We start from the raw sequence: 17,529 nt of genomic DNA, 5'->3' as shown, positions 1-17,529 counted from the left end.
TGAAAAAAATTTATATGTGCCCACACATTGACCGGTATTTCAATTGAAATCTGCAATTGTGTGTATTTGTGTGGTGTTTTGCAGGCAGTTTGTGGAGGCGTGTGGTCTTGGTTTAGGTGTTAATGAGCGTCTGATTAAAGAAGATCAGCAGGAGTATCATGACGAGATGAAGGCCAGCTACAGAGATCTCACTAAAGAGCTGTCCGCCATTATGCATGAGCCTGTAAGACACACAAACACACTGACCTAAAAGGCATAGTTCACCCAAAAATGAAAATCATGTCATCAATTACTCACCCTCATGTTGTTACAAACCTGTAGTGTCTTTCTTCAGTTAAACACAAAAGAAGATATTTTGAAGAATGCTGGTTACCAAACAGTTGACGGTAGCCATTGACTTCCATAGTATTTTTTATTTTTTTCATTCCATGGAAGACAATGGCTATCAACAGTTTAATTACCAACATTTTTCAAAATATCTTCTTTAGTGTTCAGCAGAAGAAAGAAGCTCAGCTTTGAAACAACTTGACCGTGAGAAAATGATGACAGTTTTGATTTTTGGGTGAACTATCCCTTTAAACTTTCAGATACTTAAGTTTAATGTCTTTTCATGCTTTTTTAATCTCTCCATTTTCTTTTCCTCTTTTGCTCTCATGGTCAGACTGAATGGTAAATTATTTCTTATAACGGAAACATTCTTAAAACCTGGAATCTGCAGCCACAGAAACCCACAGGATTCACAAACGGCATTCACTGCATTCTACACATGCTATTTTACATAATGCTTTCTGCTACCTATGAAACTCTCATCTCCATTTAAAATTATTGATTTTTTTTTCTTACTAGCATATATACATAAATTTGGAAACTCTGAATTATATGAAAGCTCCCATTTCATTTTGGGAAATCACAAAAATGCAACCAAAATGATGTCTGTTTGATGTAATTTTATTATAGCTACTGTTACCTGATGCATTTTTGTTGCTTCAAAATTTAGCGAATAATATAGAGAGTATTTTCATTGTTAACAACAAACCGCACATGCATCCTTAGAAATTAATCATGTAAGATAATATGACTGATCACAGTTACTATGCAGGATTGGTCAGTAAAGTTTAGCAAAAGGTCAACTGCACCACTATGAGAGCACAAATTTCTGTAGATTTGACCCCACAATCATTGAAGAAAATGTGAAGAACCATTTCAGTTTGTGTTTGTTTTGTTTTGTCTTGTCTTTATTTATATTTTTCATTTATTTAAAAAAAATAATGTTTTGTTTTGTCTCGTTTATATCTTGTTTTGTTTTATTTTGTTTTTGTAAATGCAAAACACTGTTCAGATTCCATGTGGCTTTCATACTGCAGTGTTGCATGATGATTTCTGATCATTCTTGTTCTTCCTCTCTTTTTCCTTCTCCGTCTCCATAGATCAGTCCAGTGGATGATGGGATGCGCAGTCCTCTTCCAGATTCACTGCACATCTTCAATGCCATCAGCGGGACGCCCACTGCCGCCACTATCCAGGGCCTGCCAAACTCCTCCTCAGTGGTGTGAACCTGACTCCTGCGGTGACCTTATGACCTTTCACCTTTCATTTCACACCTCCACCTGCACTACACCTCTCTCAGACGTCATGAAGATGTTTCTGTATGATCTGTATGTTTCTGCCTCATCAAGGGGATTTCACCTACTGTTTCCTGTGGAGACTTAATCAAAAACTGTATTTTATTTTTGGCCATTTTGCCAGTTTTATTAATAGCCGTAGTAAAGAGAGCAGATAAGATCAGGAGAATGGGTCCGAAAATGATGCAAGCCTGATTCAATCTTGCGCCCCCCCATGCAAGCACTGCATTCAACGTGTGCTAACATCCAAACTATGACTCTGACTGCAACGGCTTTTACATATTATAAATATCTGCATCCTCTGCGTCATTCTTTATTGTTTTATTTTGTATTACTTGTTCAAGCTCAGATTTTCAGTTTTTGAATGACGGATTGAAGTCTACTTGCTCTGCTGGCTTGCTGTCTGAGAGTCGCCCGACGTTGCTATCGAGTTTAAACCGCCATCAGCATCAGATGGGTTTAAAGCTGTCGTATGTGAGCCATGTGTCCATGAGTGTGTTTGTGCAGCAGACACACACTGAGTGGGCGTGGCATTCGTGTGATGAGGTCAGCGCTTTCACTGCATGTGATACACTGGAGGTGCAGCGGAGCTTGTGCAGACACAAATGCTAATGTTCAACATTATGTTATCAGTTATCAAATATTTTTATACTGTGGGACAGCTGAATGTGATATTGTTTTTTTATCTGTATTTAACAGTCTCTGCTCTGCTGTATTTAAACTGGTATTGTCCCTAATGCTTTGAATAAAATCTCACACAATTCTCAAACACTCTTTCAGTTGTTGTTTTATTTATTTACATTTTAAATTTTTAGCCATCATTAATTACCTTTTGAATGTTGTTTTGTCTTTTGGTTGTTGTTTTGTTTGTTGTGTTTTGTCTTTTCGATTCTGTTGTTTGTTTTGTTTTGTCTTATTTTTTGTCTTTAGTTTTTTTGTCTTGTGTATTGTTTTGTTTTGTCGTTTTTTGTTATTGTCATGTTTTATTTTTTTTTGTTTTTAGTTTTTTATCTTGTTTTTTTGTCTTTTGTCATTTCTTAATTTTTGTTTTGTTTTATGTATTTTTTTTGTTGTTGTTGTCTTGTTTTTTTTCTATTATTTTAGTTTTATCTTGGTTTTTGTTTGTCTTGTCCTCAGTTTTTTGTCTTTTTTTGTTTGCTTTGTCACATCCTATTTTTTTGGTTTGTCAAGTCACCTTTATTTATATAGCGCTTTTAACAATACAGCAGCTTTACAGTATTAAATAGGAAAATAGTGCAAAATTACTGATTAATGCAAAATGACAAGATTAAACACTCAATTTTCAGTTAAAAAGCAGTTCATCATTGAATTCAATGATGTCGGTGACAGAATGGAGAAAAAACCTTGGAAGAAACCAGGCTCAGTCGGGGGGGCAGTTCTCCTCCGACCAGACGAACCAGCAGTTTGTGCAGAGCACTCATCTGGTTCCTGTGGTCTTATCCTGATGGCCGTCTATGAGACAAGGTCTTCACTGGTGATCTGTCTCTGGGGCTCATCTAGTTGTCCTGGTCTCCGCTGACATTAAGGGCTGTAGAGGTCATCTCTAGGTCCTGATCCACCATCTAGGCTGTATACGGACTTGTGTATTTTTTGTTTTGTCTTGTTTTTTGTCAGTCATGTTTTATTTTATTTATTTATTTTTTAGTTTTTGAGTTTTTTTGTTTGTCTTTAGTTTTTATTTTGTCTTTTTTTGTCATTTAATTTTTTGTTTTATGTAATTTTTTGTTATTCTTGTATTGTCTTGGTTTTTGTTTGTTTCTCTTGTCTTTTTTGGTTACTCTTGTCTATTTGTTTTTTGTCTTGTCTTATTTTTGTTTTGTCCTTTTTTTGTCTTTTTTGTCATGTCTTTTTATATTGTCTTGTGAAATTTTAGTTTTGTCTTCCTTGTTTTGTCTTATTTTTTTTTTTTTTTTGTCTTCTGTTTTTTTTTTTTTTTTGTCATGTTGTATTTCTGTTTTGTCTCTTTGTTGTCTTTAGTTTTTTGTTTTGCTTTGTTTTTTGTTTTATACAAAGATTTGAATCGATTTAATGTTACTTCTTCTATAATCCACTATAAACAGTGTAGAAACATAGTGTGAGCAGATGTTTTACCCTATGGACCCCGGAGTATTATCTATTAATCTTTCTCTTCTTTATGTCATAAAGCAGACAGGACACAGTCCATGTTAATAAGACACACCTGTTCTAGGCCAGGCCAGGTCTTTTCTCACACAGGTATCCAGCAGGTCTCAAACACACATACAAACACTCCTACTGCCAGTATGCCAGGTAAGGGCCTTGAGTGTGTAAAACTGTTTACATCCACAGAAATTATCATTACTATTTGTGTGATGTTGCATGTTGCATATGAACTAAAAGATGATAAATCCCACAGACGAAAAGATGGACGAGACTAAGAAAAAGAATAAAAAGGTAAGATTTATTATATGATTTTAATTTTATGAAATAATCCTGCAATGATTAAGGCATTTCCTTTCTAATAACTGTTATTTTGCTATGTCAGAATGTGTCTAAGAATAAAATTGTCCCTAAAAGCAATGCAAATCTAGCATGAATGTCTTTGGGGGTATTCGGTCGTGTCTTCATTTGGAAAGCCGATTTTTAAAATCTTAAAATACAACGTTTTAATTTAGGGTTTGTATGTTCTGTAGTATATAGTTTATGGACTACATATTTCTCATTTTGACCGCTACTGTGAGTAAACGTATTGACCTATCAAAGTGATAATCTCAGTGACTCTCATAATGCTCCTTACATCTTGAATAATGCCACTATACTGTTTTTTGTTTGATTGTTTTGTTTTTTTTCCCCTCAATCCTGGCTTGTTTCTTGCATATTGCAAATATGGTATATTTGAGCAATTAATAATAGCAACAAAAAAGATTGCACAAAGAAATACTATTACAACATTATTATTGTTATATATATATATATATATATATTCTATATATTACAGAACTATATATTCCATATTCTATATAGGCTAATACATAAACTATACATGTATATATGTACACACACATACATATATGTATGTATACATACACACACGTGTGTTTTGACATGAAGTAAAAGTCTGTCAGTGTGTTAACAATTAATAGCTATGGAATATCACAGTGTGCTTTCAAATGTTTGCATCTCATGTAGTGTATGTTTATGTATGCTGGTACAGACGGCTGAGTGTTGTGGATATCCAATCAGCATTTTCTTTATTGTGGTCAATGAGTTCTGTGAAAGATTTTCCTACTATGGCATGCGAGGTAAGTGTGTGTGTGTGTGTGTGTGTGTGTGTGTGTGTGTGTGTGCACGCATTTGTCTCTCAATAAAGAAAAGGCATTGACTGCTACACTATAAAAAGACGTGTAGAATATTGTGTGAATATAAGTAGTACATGATGAAATGTTGTAGCAACAAGTGTCAATCATCTGAATCCAAGTACATGCAACAATATGAAAGAGCAGATCAGTGTTTTTGATAACACAGTTGTGCAGTGACTCCTACAGGACAGAAACCGCCATGGTGTCCATTTGTCCCAGGTTTTGTGGACCTTTGGATATCTACTCAGAAGATATGGGGTTAATTAGTATTTATGAATTATTGTACTGTATTTGTGAAACAATTTGGCCAATGCTAAGTGTCTGTAGTAGATGAAACGCAAGAAGTCTCATGTGAATTGGAAAACTATTCTAGGACTGGTTTCTCTAAGACAGTTCACACGTATACAGTATGCCAAATTTCTTCATGGAGACACAATAGTACTCTTATTATCTACAAGACACACAGAATTTCATCAGGGCATGTTTGAGAAAAAGGTTTTAAGATTTCCCTTGATTGTGATCATTTAATTGTGTGTGAATGCAAGTTAGCAATGTAATTATTACAGTGCCACCTAGAGCTTGGCACATGTTATTGCATTTGCTTATGACTGAGGTGTGATTTGAGACCATGCTCATTTGAAAAAATAGATTCATAAATAAAGCCACACTCTCTCTTTGTCTAGCTGTGTTGGTGCTGTATTTCCGGTATTTTTTGCTTTGGGATGATGACCTTGCGACCTCCATCTATCATGCTTTTGTGGCGCTGTGCTACTTGACGCCCATCTTGGGTGCCATCATTGCTGATTCCTGGCTTGGGAAGTTCAAGTAGGTTTTTCGTAGAGCTTTAAGGTGCAATTCCCCACAGATCACAATCCATCCAACACTTTGAGACTGAAAGCAGTTTCTGCAGACTGTCTCTAATCTGTGGGCTTGTGCTGTCATGGCTGTGATGCTGGTCATGTGTGTGTGTTTTCAGAACAATCATATACCTGTCCATAGTGTATGCCATCGGCCAGGTCACCATGGCCGTCAGCACTATTCATGACATCACAGATGCAAACAGAGACGGCACACCGGATAACTTCACCTTCCACATGTGAGTCAATCAACACACCATGCACCTCTGTTCCTCAACCACAGAGAACAGAATTAATAACAGAATTTACCATGAACCAAACCAACCAGCTCTAAGGTGAATAATATCATTACATCATTTGATTTGAAGCAAAGGGAAAATCAGAAAATGAATCATATGAATATACTCTTAAAGCACTGGAATTGAATCGGTGTGGATAAACATGTGAAAAGAGCTGTTTTCATACTCTAATGCTACAACATCCCATCTCACGGTGGGTAGATCTACAAAAACAACATAATTTTTTGTAGGTCAGTTTTTGAAATGTTTGTAAATGACAACCACACTGTTGCCCTTGTTGTTGAAACTACACTGTTGTGGTTTCTACATTTTCAGTAAACTAAAATATAGTTTAATCCCATTTCTATTTAAACTTGCATGTCATGTATTTAAATATATTTGTAATTTGCAGTTTAATACATTTAAATTCAATTCACTTTAAATACAGCATCAAATAACACAAGTAAAAATATAATCGTGTGCTGTAGTATGTTAATCAACACATCAAAATAAGTGTTCAGTTTTTAAAAATATATACTTTTTAGACCCAAATATTGTGACACAGGAGTAAGGTTTCAGGAGAAAAAATACATTTCAGAATTTTCACAAAGAAATCGCTTTTTAACAAAACAATAAATAAATAAATAAATAAATATTTTTATTTTATTTTTTTAAATAATTTTTTTATTCATGTTAAAGTAAATATCTATGCAACCTTTTTTATTTCCTAATCCATGTCAGTACTGTGCACCATTAGAGTTTTCTTTATCCCCCTCCTCCCCAGCACCACCTGTCTAGATGTTACAGTTCTTCCTACTTTGCAGCAGCAGCAGCATGTGTTCTGTAAATCTGAGTGTGTTTCAGTAAAAATATTTCCTCATGCCAGCAGCAGAAGCATAGCAAATGTACTCCGCCAAGACTAATCTTCCTTTCTTGTCAATAAAATGCTGTTAAAATCTATTTCGGGAGTTGTTGTTGAAAATTTTTTGTACAGTTTTAATAGAACTACACGAAACAGCCTTGATAGAACTGAATCTATAAAGATTGAGTGCGTTTCTCTTTTAGCGCTCTGTCCATGCTGGGTTTGATCCTCATTGCTCTGGGCACTGGGGGTATTAAACCGTGTGTGTCTGCATTTGGTGGAGATCAATTTCTGGAACATCAGGTACGATACTTCCTAACCTCTTCATTTGCTTACGGCATCTTCTCAGCTTTTTGTCTAATGGTTTGTTGTGGTGTGTTGACTTTTACAGAGTCGCCAACTCAGCACTTTTTTCTCAGTGTTTTATTTGTGCATCAACGCAGGAAGTCTTCTTTCCACACTCATTACACCTGTTCTCCGAGGTGCACGCAAAAACACACAAGTTTCCATTATACTTTTGCCCTACTCCCTCCATGACTAACAGCTCTCCTCCGTGTGTGCAGCTCAGGAATGTGGCATCCACACTCAGCAGCAGTGTTATCCTCTGGCTTTTGGGGTCCCAGCCGCTCTCATGGTCGTATCTCTGGGTAAGACTGAGTTCTGTACACACACACGCGCACACACTGATCTGTGTATGTGATCGGGATGTGTATTGTGTGTTACAGTGGTGTTCATTGCTGGCAGTGGCATGTATGTCAAAACAGATCCAGAAGGAAACATTATGTGGTCCGTGTGTAAGTGCATAGGGGTGAGTCGGCCTTACTCAATAACCAAAGATCCTGTTTTAAGGAAGGATTCTTTCTTCTGTGGAACATAAAACGAGACATTTTGCTGATTATTCAAGCTGCTCTTTTCCAGAGGTGACTTAGTGCCATTGAGACTAAATAGAACTATAAAATTATTACGAAAGCAGCATGTATGACTGTATGACAGCCTGTGCTTTGCTGTATATTGGAAGTGATATGATACCTCTGTGTGAGGAACACAAAAGTTCCTCTAGCTGTCAAATCACACTGTCAAGTGTCACTGACACTTGTTATCAAATCTGCTGTATTATTTTAGTGTCATTGATATACTATTGTAACTAGATTTTATTTTTATGTTTTCTGTTTTCATTTAAATTTAGAGTTAGACTCATAGAGTTAGAGTTTAGTAATTTTGTTTAATATGTCTGAAAAGTTTTTTTAAATTATTTTATTATTTATTAGTTTTAATATATTTACATTTAGTTAACAAAAATTTGAAATGTTGCTTTGGCAACTTGCTGAAATAAAATAGGTTTAAGTCATTCATTCATTCATTCATTCGTTCGTTCGTTTAAATATAAAAACCCTATCTGGTGCAAATGATTTTTGAACGATATGAATACATGAATTTTCATTTTTGGGTGAACTATCTATCCCTATAATTCCTATTTAATCATTGCATTAAATCTAATAAAGTCTTTTCTTTCTGTAGTTTGCCATCAAAAACCGTTTCAGGCACAGAAGCAGCAGGTATCCAAAGAGGGAACACTGGATGGACTGGGCCGATGAGAAATATGATGTATGCCACAATCCTGCCATCTCTGCACACATAAGTTTACTTAGCTTAACTTAGTTTATCTAAATGGAAACATTCCATATAGTTTTTATATATAGCTAGTTAATAAATATATATGTTTTTAGTATAGCTAGTTAAAAAATATTATGGCCCACACGCAGAAAACAGTACATTTCTGCATTTTACAAAAAAAACAACAAAAAAATTACTTTTATTTTAATTTTTATATTAATTTTACAAATGTGGATATCCTAAGAAGTCCCAAAAAGTCTTTGTAGCAAATTAGCTCAAAAGGGGAATATTTATAATTAATTATAACTGATCAGATTAGATCTTAGAATTAACTGTAACAGAATCGATATTACAATTATTTGATCTGTCCGTCCACCGAGCAGAAAATATAATTATTTATCAATTCTAGGAAAGATCATTTTCCTGGCCAAGGAACAATAGCCTTCCTACTTATACAGTGCTAGCAGTAGTTTAGCATGTAGCAAGGAGACAGCATTTAGTGACTTCGAATCGTGAGCAGAACACAGAGACAATCAATTGTGAATATAAGGGATTTAATAAATGGGACTATAGCTAACATACAAATAAACTAAGCAAAACATATATATATGTGTGACCCTGGACCACAAAACCAGTCATAATTCGCTGGGGTATATTTGTAGCAATAGCCAAAAATACATTGTATGGGTCAAAATTATACATTTTTCTTTTATGCCAAAAATCATTATTCAGGATATTAAGTAAAGATCATGTTCCATGAAGATATTTAGTACATTTCTTACTGTAAATATATCAAAACTTCATTTTTGATTAGTAATATGCATTGCTAAGGACTTCATTTGGACAACTTTAAAGGTGATTTTCTCAATATTTTGATTTTTTTTTTTCTCGACCAAATATTCTCTGATCCTAATGAAACCATACATCAATGGAAAACTTATTTATTCAGCTTTCAGATGATGTATAAATCTCAATTTAAAAAAATTGACACTTAAGACTGATTTTGTGGTCCAGGGTCACATATGGACCCTGGACCACTGGACCACCATTCATATATACAGAATGAAGGAAAGTAAGGAAGAGAGAGTGAAGAGCAAAAGTATGGCAGTATTTCACATCAATTAACTGCAACCTAATGAGAATCATCAGAGAATCAAAATTCACCTTAGAAGGGGTTCAAACTTAAACACGCATCTAATTAGTTGTAAACGATTTTGTTGCTGAATAAGAGTCCTGATGCGGTAGAGGTTCTTGATGATTTCTTTAGGAGTGAGCTGAAGAATTTCCTCTGGTCCTTCTAAAGATAAGAAACTCCACAGCGAGTCCACAAAGTTACTTGAAGGTAAAACTGCCAGAAGGTTAAACTCAAGAGGAGAGTTTTGGACTGTGTCCGTCTCAAGAAGAAGAGTTTTTGAGCGACGATTAGTCTGAATTCTGAACTTTTGATAGTTCTGATTGGCCACCCACCTTTTGGGTGGAGTGGCCAATCAGAGGCATGATTTTTGAGCGGGAGAAACTTTCTTTGTCTCCGTTTATGGCTCATTTGCATTTTTATTGCTGGTCTGGAGAGTCAATGCAGTTTTACTTCAAAGCGTAGTAAAAATTGTATGATGCATTTCACTATCACATAGTGTATATCATTGTTCGAGGAATAAAAAGAAGATCATTTTGATACCAAGAAAGTAACCCCTAGATGATATTAAAGCAGGGATACACTCATACATTTGAATATAGGCGTTTAAAGTCTAACTAATACAAGTAAAGCGTTGTAACTAGGTTAATATAATTGGGGAATATACATACAACACATGCATATACCAGATACATTTATAACTGCTTAATTATGGCCTAAATAAAGAAAATGTCTTTATGTGTGTGTGTGATGTGTATTTGACATTGTAGAGACCACTGGGAGACCAGAGGTGATCTGTCTAGCATCTTTTTGATAGTAAGGAAAAACCATTGGCAATTTGGCACCCATATATAAATGTAGACGGTGAGGCCAGGTCGGTAATTTATATGCAAATGTCAACAGGCTAAAAGGGTCTTTTAAAACAAAGTGTAATAAACCATCAATGAGCCTACGCAGACACTACATCTTTGTAACTTTAGCTCACTTCTGGGAACAAATTTGTCCCAAAACATGGTTAGTGAGGCGCACACACACTGACACACTCATTCCTTTATTTTCTCTCTCTTCTATAGAAACTTCTTATCGCTCAGGTAAAGATGGTGTTGAAGGTGTTGTTCCTCTACATTCCTCTGCCCATGTTTTGGACCCTGTTTGATCAGAAGGTAAGTATCTGTCATTTCTCACCTCTCACAGGGACTTCGGTCTGTTGGGTGGACTAGCGTTTTGTAAGGGTTTGTGTGTGTTGAATGTGTCCAGGGCTCCCGCTGGACTCTCCAAGCCACTACTATGAACGGAGACTTTGTAAGTATCTTGATTTCAGCTAATTGCTCTAAATGAGTTAATCGGCAGTGACTTGTTATATGTTTGTGTTATTAATCTAACATGATCTGATGAACTGTCTATAGTCACATTTAAGATGTCAAATCTAGCAGAACTAGGCTCAATACACAGAGATCTATAAAATATCATTCACATCATTAAAATTTAAAATGTGTCTTTTTTTTTATTCGATGTCATTTCGTCTTTTCTATAGGGAGCATTCATCCTGCAGCCAGACCAGATGCAGGTGAGTTTACTGCTGTTATGGGTAACACTTTACAATATGGGTGCACAGATATGCATTAAATAATACTTAACTAATGCACAGATAATCATGAGTTAATTTATAACTCATGATGAACTAAACCATTTATTAATGATTACTGCATCAGCAAATAATGAACATTCTATATGATTCATTGATTAAGTAATCAATAAATTGTTATTAGTTAAATGTGTCATAATGTATTAATTCCCTAATAACATATTATATTAACTAATGAAGTAAATTCATATGTGACCCTGGACCACAAAAACAGTCTTAAGTCGCTGGGGTATATTTGTAGCAATAGCCAAAAATACATAGTATGGGTCAAAATTATCAATTTTTATTTTATGCTAAAAATCATTAGGATATTAAGTAAAGATCATGTTCCATGAAGATATTTTGTAAATTTCTTACCGTAAATATAGCAAAACTTCATTTTTGATTAGTAATATGCATTGCTAAGAACTTCATTTGGACAACTTTAAAGGCGATTTTCTCAATATTTAGATTTTTTTGCACCCTCAGATTCCAGATTTTCAAATAGTTGTAAACCCATCCAAATATTGTCTGATCCTAACAAACCAGCTTTCAGATGATATTCAGCTTTCAGATGATGTATAAATCTCAATTTCAAAAAATTGACACTTAAGACTGGTTTTGTGGTCCAGGGTCACATATGTTAATTACCACATTGGGTCGAAGCCATGCCTTTCAACTTCCAGTTGTCTTCTTTAATTAATCATTAGCTAATGATTTGCAAAGGTATCTTTATGTTATGACTTTACTTGTTGAGGCTCAGAACTATTAACTAATTAAGTAATATGTCGTTGTTATAGATTTTGAATTAGTTAGTCATGTGCCTCAACAAGTAAAGTAATTATTAATAAATGGTTTAGTTCTTCATGAATTATACATTAACTCATGATTATCTGTGCATTTGTTAAGCATGAATTAATGCATATTAGTGTCACCGTATTGTAAAGTGTTACCCTGTTATGTTAGCTTCTAGCTCAATTGACAATATTAGTATTGTTATCAGAGTGTTTTTTAGGTGAGTTATTCATCTTGCACTTGATTATAATGGTCTAGTATTATAATGCCAATTCCCTGGAAAACATTGTGTGCTCCTTGCATTCTTACACTAAAAGTTTGAGATTGGTAAAATGATTTTTTTTTTTCTAATGTTTTGGAAGTCTCATACATGCGCACCATGGCTGCATTTATTTGGTCAAAATGCAGTAAAAACAGTAATATTGTGAAGTATCATTACAATTTAAGACAATTGTTTTCTATGTGAATATATTTTAAAATGTAATTTGTTCCTGTGATCAAAGCTGAGTTTTCAGTTTTGTGGAAACATAAGAACAGCATTTATTTAAAAAAATAAAATTTAAATTTTTTTTAAAAAAGTACATTTGTAAGATTATAAATGTCACTTTTGATAAATTTAGATAAATCCTTGCTGAATAAATGGATTAATTTTTTTTCTTACTGACCCTAGACTTTTGACAGTAGTGTACATACTGTAGTGTGAAATAAAACGGTGCCTGTATATAGTTAGACTGAAATCTCTTCTCTGTCAGACTGTGAACCCCATCCTGATCCTGACCCTGGTGCCTATTATGGACCGGTTAATTTTCCCTCTCATCCAAAAGTGTGGCCTCAATTTCAGGTATGACTTAGTATGTAATAGAAAATGATTGACCTCTTGGCATAACTGCAGTGAGAGTGATGCTGATATAACTGTGTTGTGTGAATCTCCAGCCCTTTGAAGAGAATGACGGTTGGCATGCTGTTTGCTGCCATGGCATTTGTTTCTGCGGCTCTGGTCCAGATTGAGATTGATGTGAGTGTGAAATGTGTGAGTCATATTCATGTCACTGAATAGAGCAGATGTTCATCAACACGTCATTTTCCTCCTCAGAAAACATTGCCAAATTTCCCATCATCCTCTGAGAGTCAGCTAAAGGTGGTGAACATGTACAGCAGAACACTGAATGTGACCATCTCACCCAGTGAACATCATCTGATAGACTCATTTGGGGTACAACTACACACATCTAAACACATATACTCATGCTATTTCACGCTGCCTGTAGCCTAACAGTACCTCACTGAGATGTTTCACCACTGTTTCTCGTGTTTGCTTTTATAGAGCAGTGCAGATTACATGACGTTTGACCATCAGAACATCACAGTGTCCTTGAACACAAATCCTGTGATCACCAAAGCTTTAAATTTAATCAAGGGGGGGCGCCAGACCCTGATCATTCCCTCTGACCCAACCATCATGTATCTGGTGAGTGTCCACTAAGCAAACATGGTCAAAAACTAATTTATTAACTCAAGAAAAATGGATTTTCTCATGCAAATGTCGGCACTGGAGACCAGAAAAGCAAGCTTGTTTTGCATTTCGCTGTGTTCCAATGTCTGGTGAACTTTGACCCACAAATTTGTAATCACAGGGAGACATGTGACTAGAATAAGATTTTAGCTTAAAAAAAAAGAACACACAAACTTTAAAGCTGCATATTTGCAGAATTTGAGGAAAGTGGAGAAGACTGCATATTTTTACATTTTAGATTTATTATTATTTGTTAGATGTTGAATTTATGTTTTTTAAAAAGAGGGATCAGAGCATGACATCATATCATGACTGAAGAAATTTTGCATGCTCAAAGTCTAGTTTGAGCACTGATTAACAACAAATACACACAAAAAATGACAGCAGTGAGAAAAGAGGAGTTATGAAAGCGTCTGATCATAGAGACATGGAGATGTTTGCACCAACTCTGCAATTTGGCAGTCCAGTGTGTTTAATGTCTTTTTCACATTTGACCTCGATGGACTGAGTGAATAAATGAACCTGGAATGATTTCAGTGTCAAAGAAGACTGAGCTCCGGAGCATACTCATCTATTACATAATCAAAATGAATCAATGGCATTTCTGCGTAGACCTACGGGTTCGCCTCTCTCATAAACACTACATGTGTGAATTGGTGGGTGGGGCTAAACAGGCAGCGATGTAGAAGCAGGCGTTAATCTTCTTCTGCAGAGGAGGTGTTTGGCCACACTCCAATTACATCATAGAGTGGAACATTTCACAAGCTGTTGTTTTGGCGGACTGCCAAATATAAACTTCAATATAAGCAATATCCCTTCAATATAAGCTGTTCTTAAACTAACAAGAAAGTTCTGAAACTTACAGGATATTCTTATTGTACAATGACCTCTTATATATCAAAAGATCAAGGGAATTTTGGTTTGGTTTCTCGGTTCATGACCCCTATAATGAACAAACAGGTTCATGGCCTGGTAAAAACATTAGAGTAAAATATAATTGAAAAATATAACAGTGAAACTGACACTGACCTTTTTTTTTCCTCCAGGAAGAAGACGTCAAGTCCAAACCAAGGGAAGGAAAGAATGCCATTAGGTAGGACTTTAAAATTGGTTTAACTGCTCCTTAAAACCAAACTTTCACTGAATGATTTCATGTCACACAGGTTTGTGAATGGCTGGACAGCAGATCTGAATATCACTAACCTGGATTCCATCGAACCATCAGCCACTACAAACTACACACTGGTGAATCAGGGGAAGTGAGTCGATTTTGCTGATTTTTCATTGATGTTTAGTAAAATACTTTAATTGCCAACATGTTTTAACTTATCAAAGTTGATAATTGCTTGTATCAAATTACTTTTTAAAGTCAACATTCAATCATTGTCTCTTCTTTCTTACTAATGACATTTTACTAACTCTTAGCATTCCCATTCATCTCAATAGCAGTTGTTCAGCTGGAGCATGCAGCCCTGAAAATACACAACCTAAATGCTGCCATATTATCAGATATTTTCTTTCTGAAAAAAAAAAAACTGCTTGTATACATTGCAATTAGAGGAATTCACTAATTGCACTGTTTGCACAATCAACACTTATTGTTTTCTAAAGTTGTTTAGTAATAAAATTAATAGTCTTGGTCCCGGTTTCTGATTGGTTAACACGGTGTTCTCGCCATGCTAAAATGCATGGTCTAGTTGCCACATAATGCCAAAACTAGAATTATTTCTAAGTGAAACCAATTATTGAAAAGGAAGAACTATTAGCATTCCCATTCATCTCAATAGCAGTGGCTTGGTTGGTGCATGCAGCTCTGAAAATACACTAAATGCTGCCATATTTTTAGTCCACTTTTCATAATCCAGTCAGTTCCTGAGGGATAAAAGTGCCATCCTACATTTTTGTTTTTGGACTTGTCAGTTTAAAAAAATATATATGCCACATTATGGGATTAAAAATGGGTTTTGAATACCACTTCAAGTTGACTTGAATAAATCCTTGTGTCTTAGAGTCATGGTGTCTGATTGCTGTTGTGTTGGTTTCTCTCCTAAGGCGGGATTTCGTGCTCAGACATGGTGAACAGTGGTGTGAGTTTTCCCGGAAGTTTGGATTCGGTGCCTCATACACCTTCCTCATCCCCAGCACGGTGTTCTCCTCTGATGTGTGTACTTTAGAAGGGGTATTTATATAGTCCTGATATTGTGTCTTCTGGTTTATATGTGCATGTGTGTTTTTGTGTGTGTGCAGTGTCATATAATAGAATTTGAGGACATGAAGCCCAACTCGGCCCACATGGCTCTGCAGATTCCTCAGTACTTCCTCATTACTACAGGAGAGGTCATGTTCTCAGTCACTGGCCTGCAGTTCTCATACTCACAGGTACAACAACAGTACACTTCACCGGATTGGTTAATACAGCATTCTCGCTGTGCTAAAATACATGGTCTAGATGCCACATGATGTGAATTAGATCTAAGTGATACGGATTATCGAAAAAGAAAAAATGTAGGCTGAGGACTTGGTTCAGTCCATTGGTTTTTGGCCAAGGGGTAAAATCAATGGGTTCAAACATAGCTAAACATAACACATAATGGACAAATTTTCATTATTTTACAAAAAAATAAAGCTGTATATCATCCTGAGGGGCCAAAAGTTAAAAGCCATAACTTGTTTAAAATCACATATTGAACACATTTTTAAAATTTAATATTCTTGACAATGTCACCAAACCTAGTCCTAGCAAATATTATGTGGTATTAATAGTGTATGCTTCACTGGAATATTTAATTTGACATTTGATATCCTGCAGACTGCAAAGATAATTCTCCGAACAATACGCTCCGAACGCTTCCTTCTCACCAGCTGTATTTCCATGTCTTTAGGCTCCAAAGAACATGAAGTCAGTGCTGCAGGCCGGCTGGTTGTGCACCAACGCCGTGGGAAACATCATTGTGCTGATTGTGGCAGAGCTAGGAAAGCTTCCCAAACAGGTGCTGCATTTGAGCTAATGTCCTAACACACACACTACACATTTTCAGCTAGGCTGTAGGAATATTCCCATACAGCCTTGGGAACAAAATAAATGACAGATTTTTCATTTTTGTGAAACATTCCTTTCATGACTCTGTGTGTTTTCTCACACAGTGGGCAGAGTATGTGCTGTTTGCGTCGCTGCTAGTGGCTGTGAGCATCATCTTCTCCATCATGGCTTATTTCTACACCTACATAGACCCAGCGGAGATTGAGGCCCAGATCAGAAAAGAGCAAGGGCTCAAGCCAGAAGAGACGGAGAAAGAGACACTAGAAATGGAGGAAAAGGATGAAGATCAGAAAAATGAGCAGGAGGTCAAACAAACCAAGATATGAGATTTGTGAAGATTGGATTATGTTAATATCTACGCTTTAGTGCCATATTTATTCAAATACATATAAAAGACTGTGAACAGACATATTGATTAAATTCATTGTGACCGTTGGCTGTAAGACCCCAATGAGTGAATCAGATGTAGCAAGAAAAATGTAAAAACCTTCTGTCATGATATCTTTAGATATGGTTTATGATGCAGATGGACTCTGGTTAGTGTTTTTGTGTGTGATCCGTTGCATCTTGTGTGTGTGTGTGTGTGTGTGTGTGTGTGTTTTAAGCTAATAAACAATACACTACTATAAAACAATGGTCTTTAGCCTTTTGAGTTTAAGTAGCTTAGCAATTATGCAGAATGCATAATGCATTGCAACAAGCTCAGTGAAAAAAAAAATAATAATAATAATTCATCCAAGATGGATAACAAGTTACAACCAAAATGGGTGTCCAATTTGCCAAATATAAACCCATGCTGAATTAGCTCTGTTGGCTGACAGAGAAATTGACATCATGAATAAACAGCTCATTTG

The 17,529-nt window shown here is 35.6% G+C and overlaps 2 protein-coding genes across 2 annotated transcripts in view; both read left to right on the top strand.

Annotated features, from left to right (window-relative positions):
• The window catches only part of zmp:0000001200 (dedicator of cytokinesis protein 9), a 104,521-nt gene extending 102,125 nt beyond the window's left edge, over positions 1 to 2,396 (top strand). Inside the window, 2 exon segments of the mRNA XM_058787097.1 lie at positions 85 to 223; positions 1,428 to 2,396. Of these exon segments, the coding sequence (XP_058643080.1) occupies positions 85 to 223; positions 1,428 to 1,553 (265 nt within the window). The 3' untranslated portion in view covers positions 1,554 to 2,396.
• A 2,485-nt stretch (positions 2,397 to 4,881) lies between these two features.
• On the top strand, positions 4,882 to 17,245 carry slc15a1a (solute carrier family 15 member 1a). The gene is made up of 21 exons (XM_058787100.1): positions 4,882 to 4,903; positions 5,644 to 5,785; positions 5,937 to 6,056; positions 7,161 to 7,260; positions 7,349 to 7,439; positions 7,521 to 7,604; positions 7,683 to 7,765; positions 8,476 to 8,562; positions 10,777 to 10,866; positions 10,961 to 11,005; positions 11,238 to 11,270; positions 12,875 to 12,963; positions 13,056 to 13,137; positions 13,216 to 13,335; positions 13,447 to 13,590; positions 14,682 to 14,728; positions 14,799 to 14,894; positions 15,688 to 15,796; positions 15,883 to 16,014; positions 16,518 to 16,625; positions 16,780 to 17,245. Exons 1-21 carry the CDS (start codon positions 4,897 to 4,899, stop codon positions 16,999 to 17,001), a joined length of 2,031 nt encoding a protein of 676 aa, XP_058643083.1. The 5' UTR covers positions 4,882 to 4,896; the 3' UTR covers positions 17,002 to 17,245.
• The last annotated feature ends 284 nt before the right edge of the window (positions 17,246 to 17,529 follow it).

The sequence above is a fragment of the Onychostoma macrolepis genome, chromosome 09 (genome assembly GCF_012432095.1).
Source record: "Onychostoma macrolepis isolate SWU-2019 chromosome 09, ASM1243209v1, whole genome shotgun sequence".
Lineage (NCBI taxonomy): Eukaryota > Metazoa > Chordata > Actinopteri > Cypriniformes > Cyprinidae > Onychostoma > Onychostoma macrolepis.
Note: the sequence above shows the minus strand (reverse complement) of the source record. Positions and strands in the feature narration are given on the sequence as shown.

Excerpts from the sequence above, each read along its gene's own strand:
- slc15a1a (XM_058787100.1), top strand. Across the intron at positions 11,006-11,237 it reads CTACTATGAACGGAGACTTT|GGAGCATTCATCCTGCAGCC; the intron begins GTAAGTATCTTG and ends TCTTTTCTATAG. Across the intron at positions 15,797-15,882 it reads GCACGGTGTTCTCCTCTGAT|TGTCATATAATAGAATTTGA; the intron begins GTGTGTACTTTA and ends GTGTGTGTGCAG.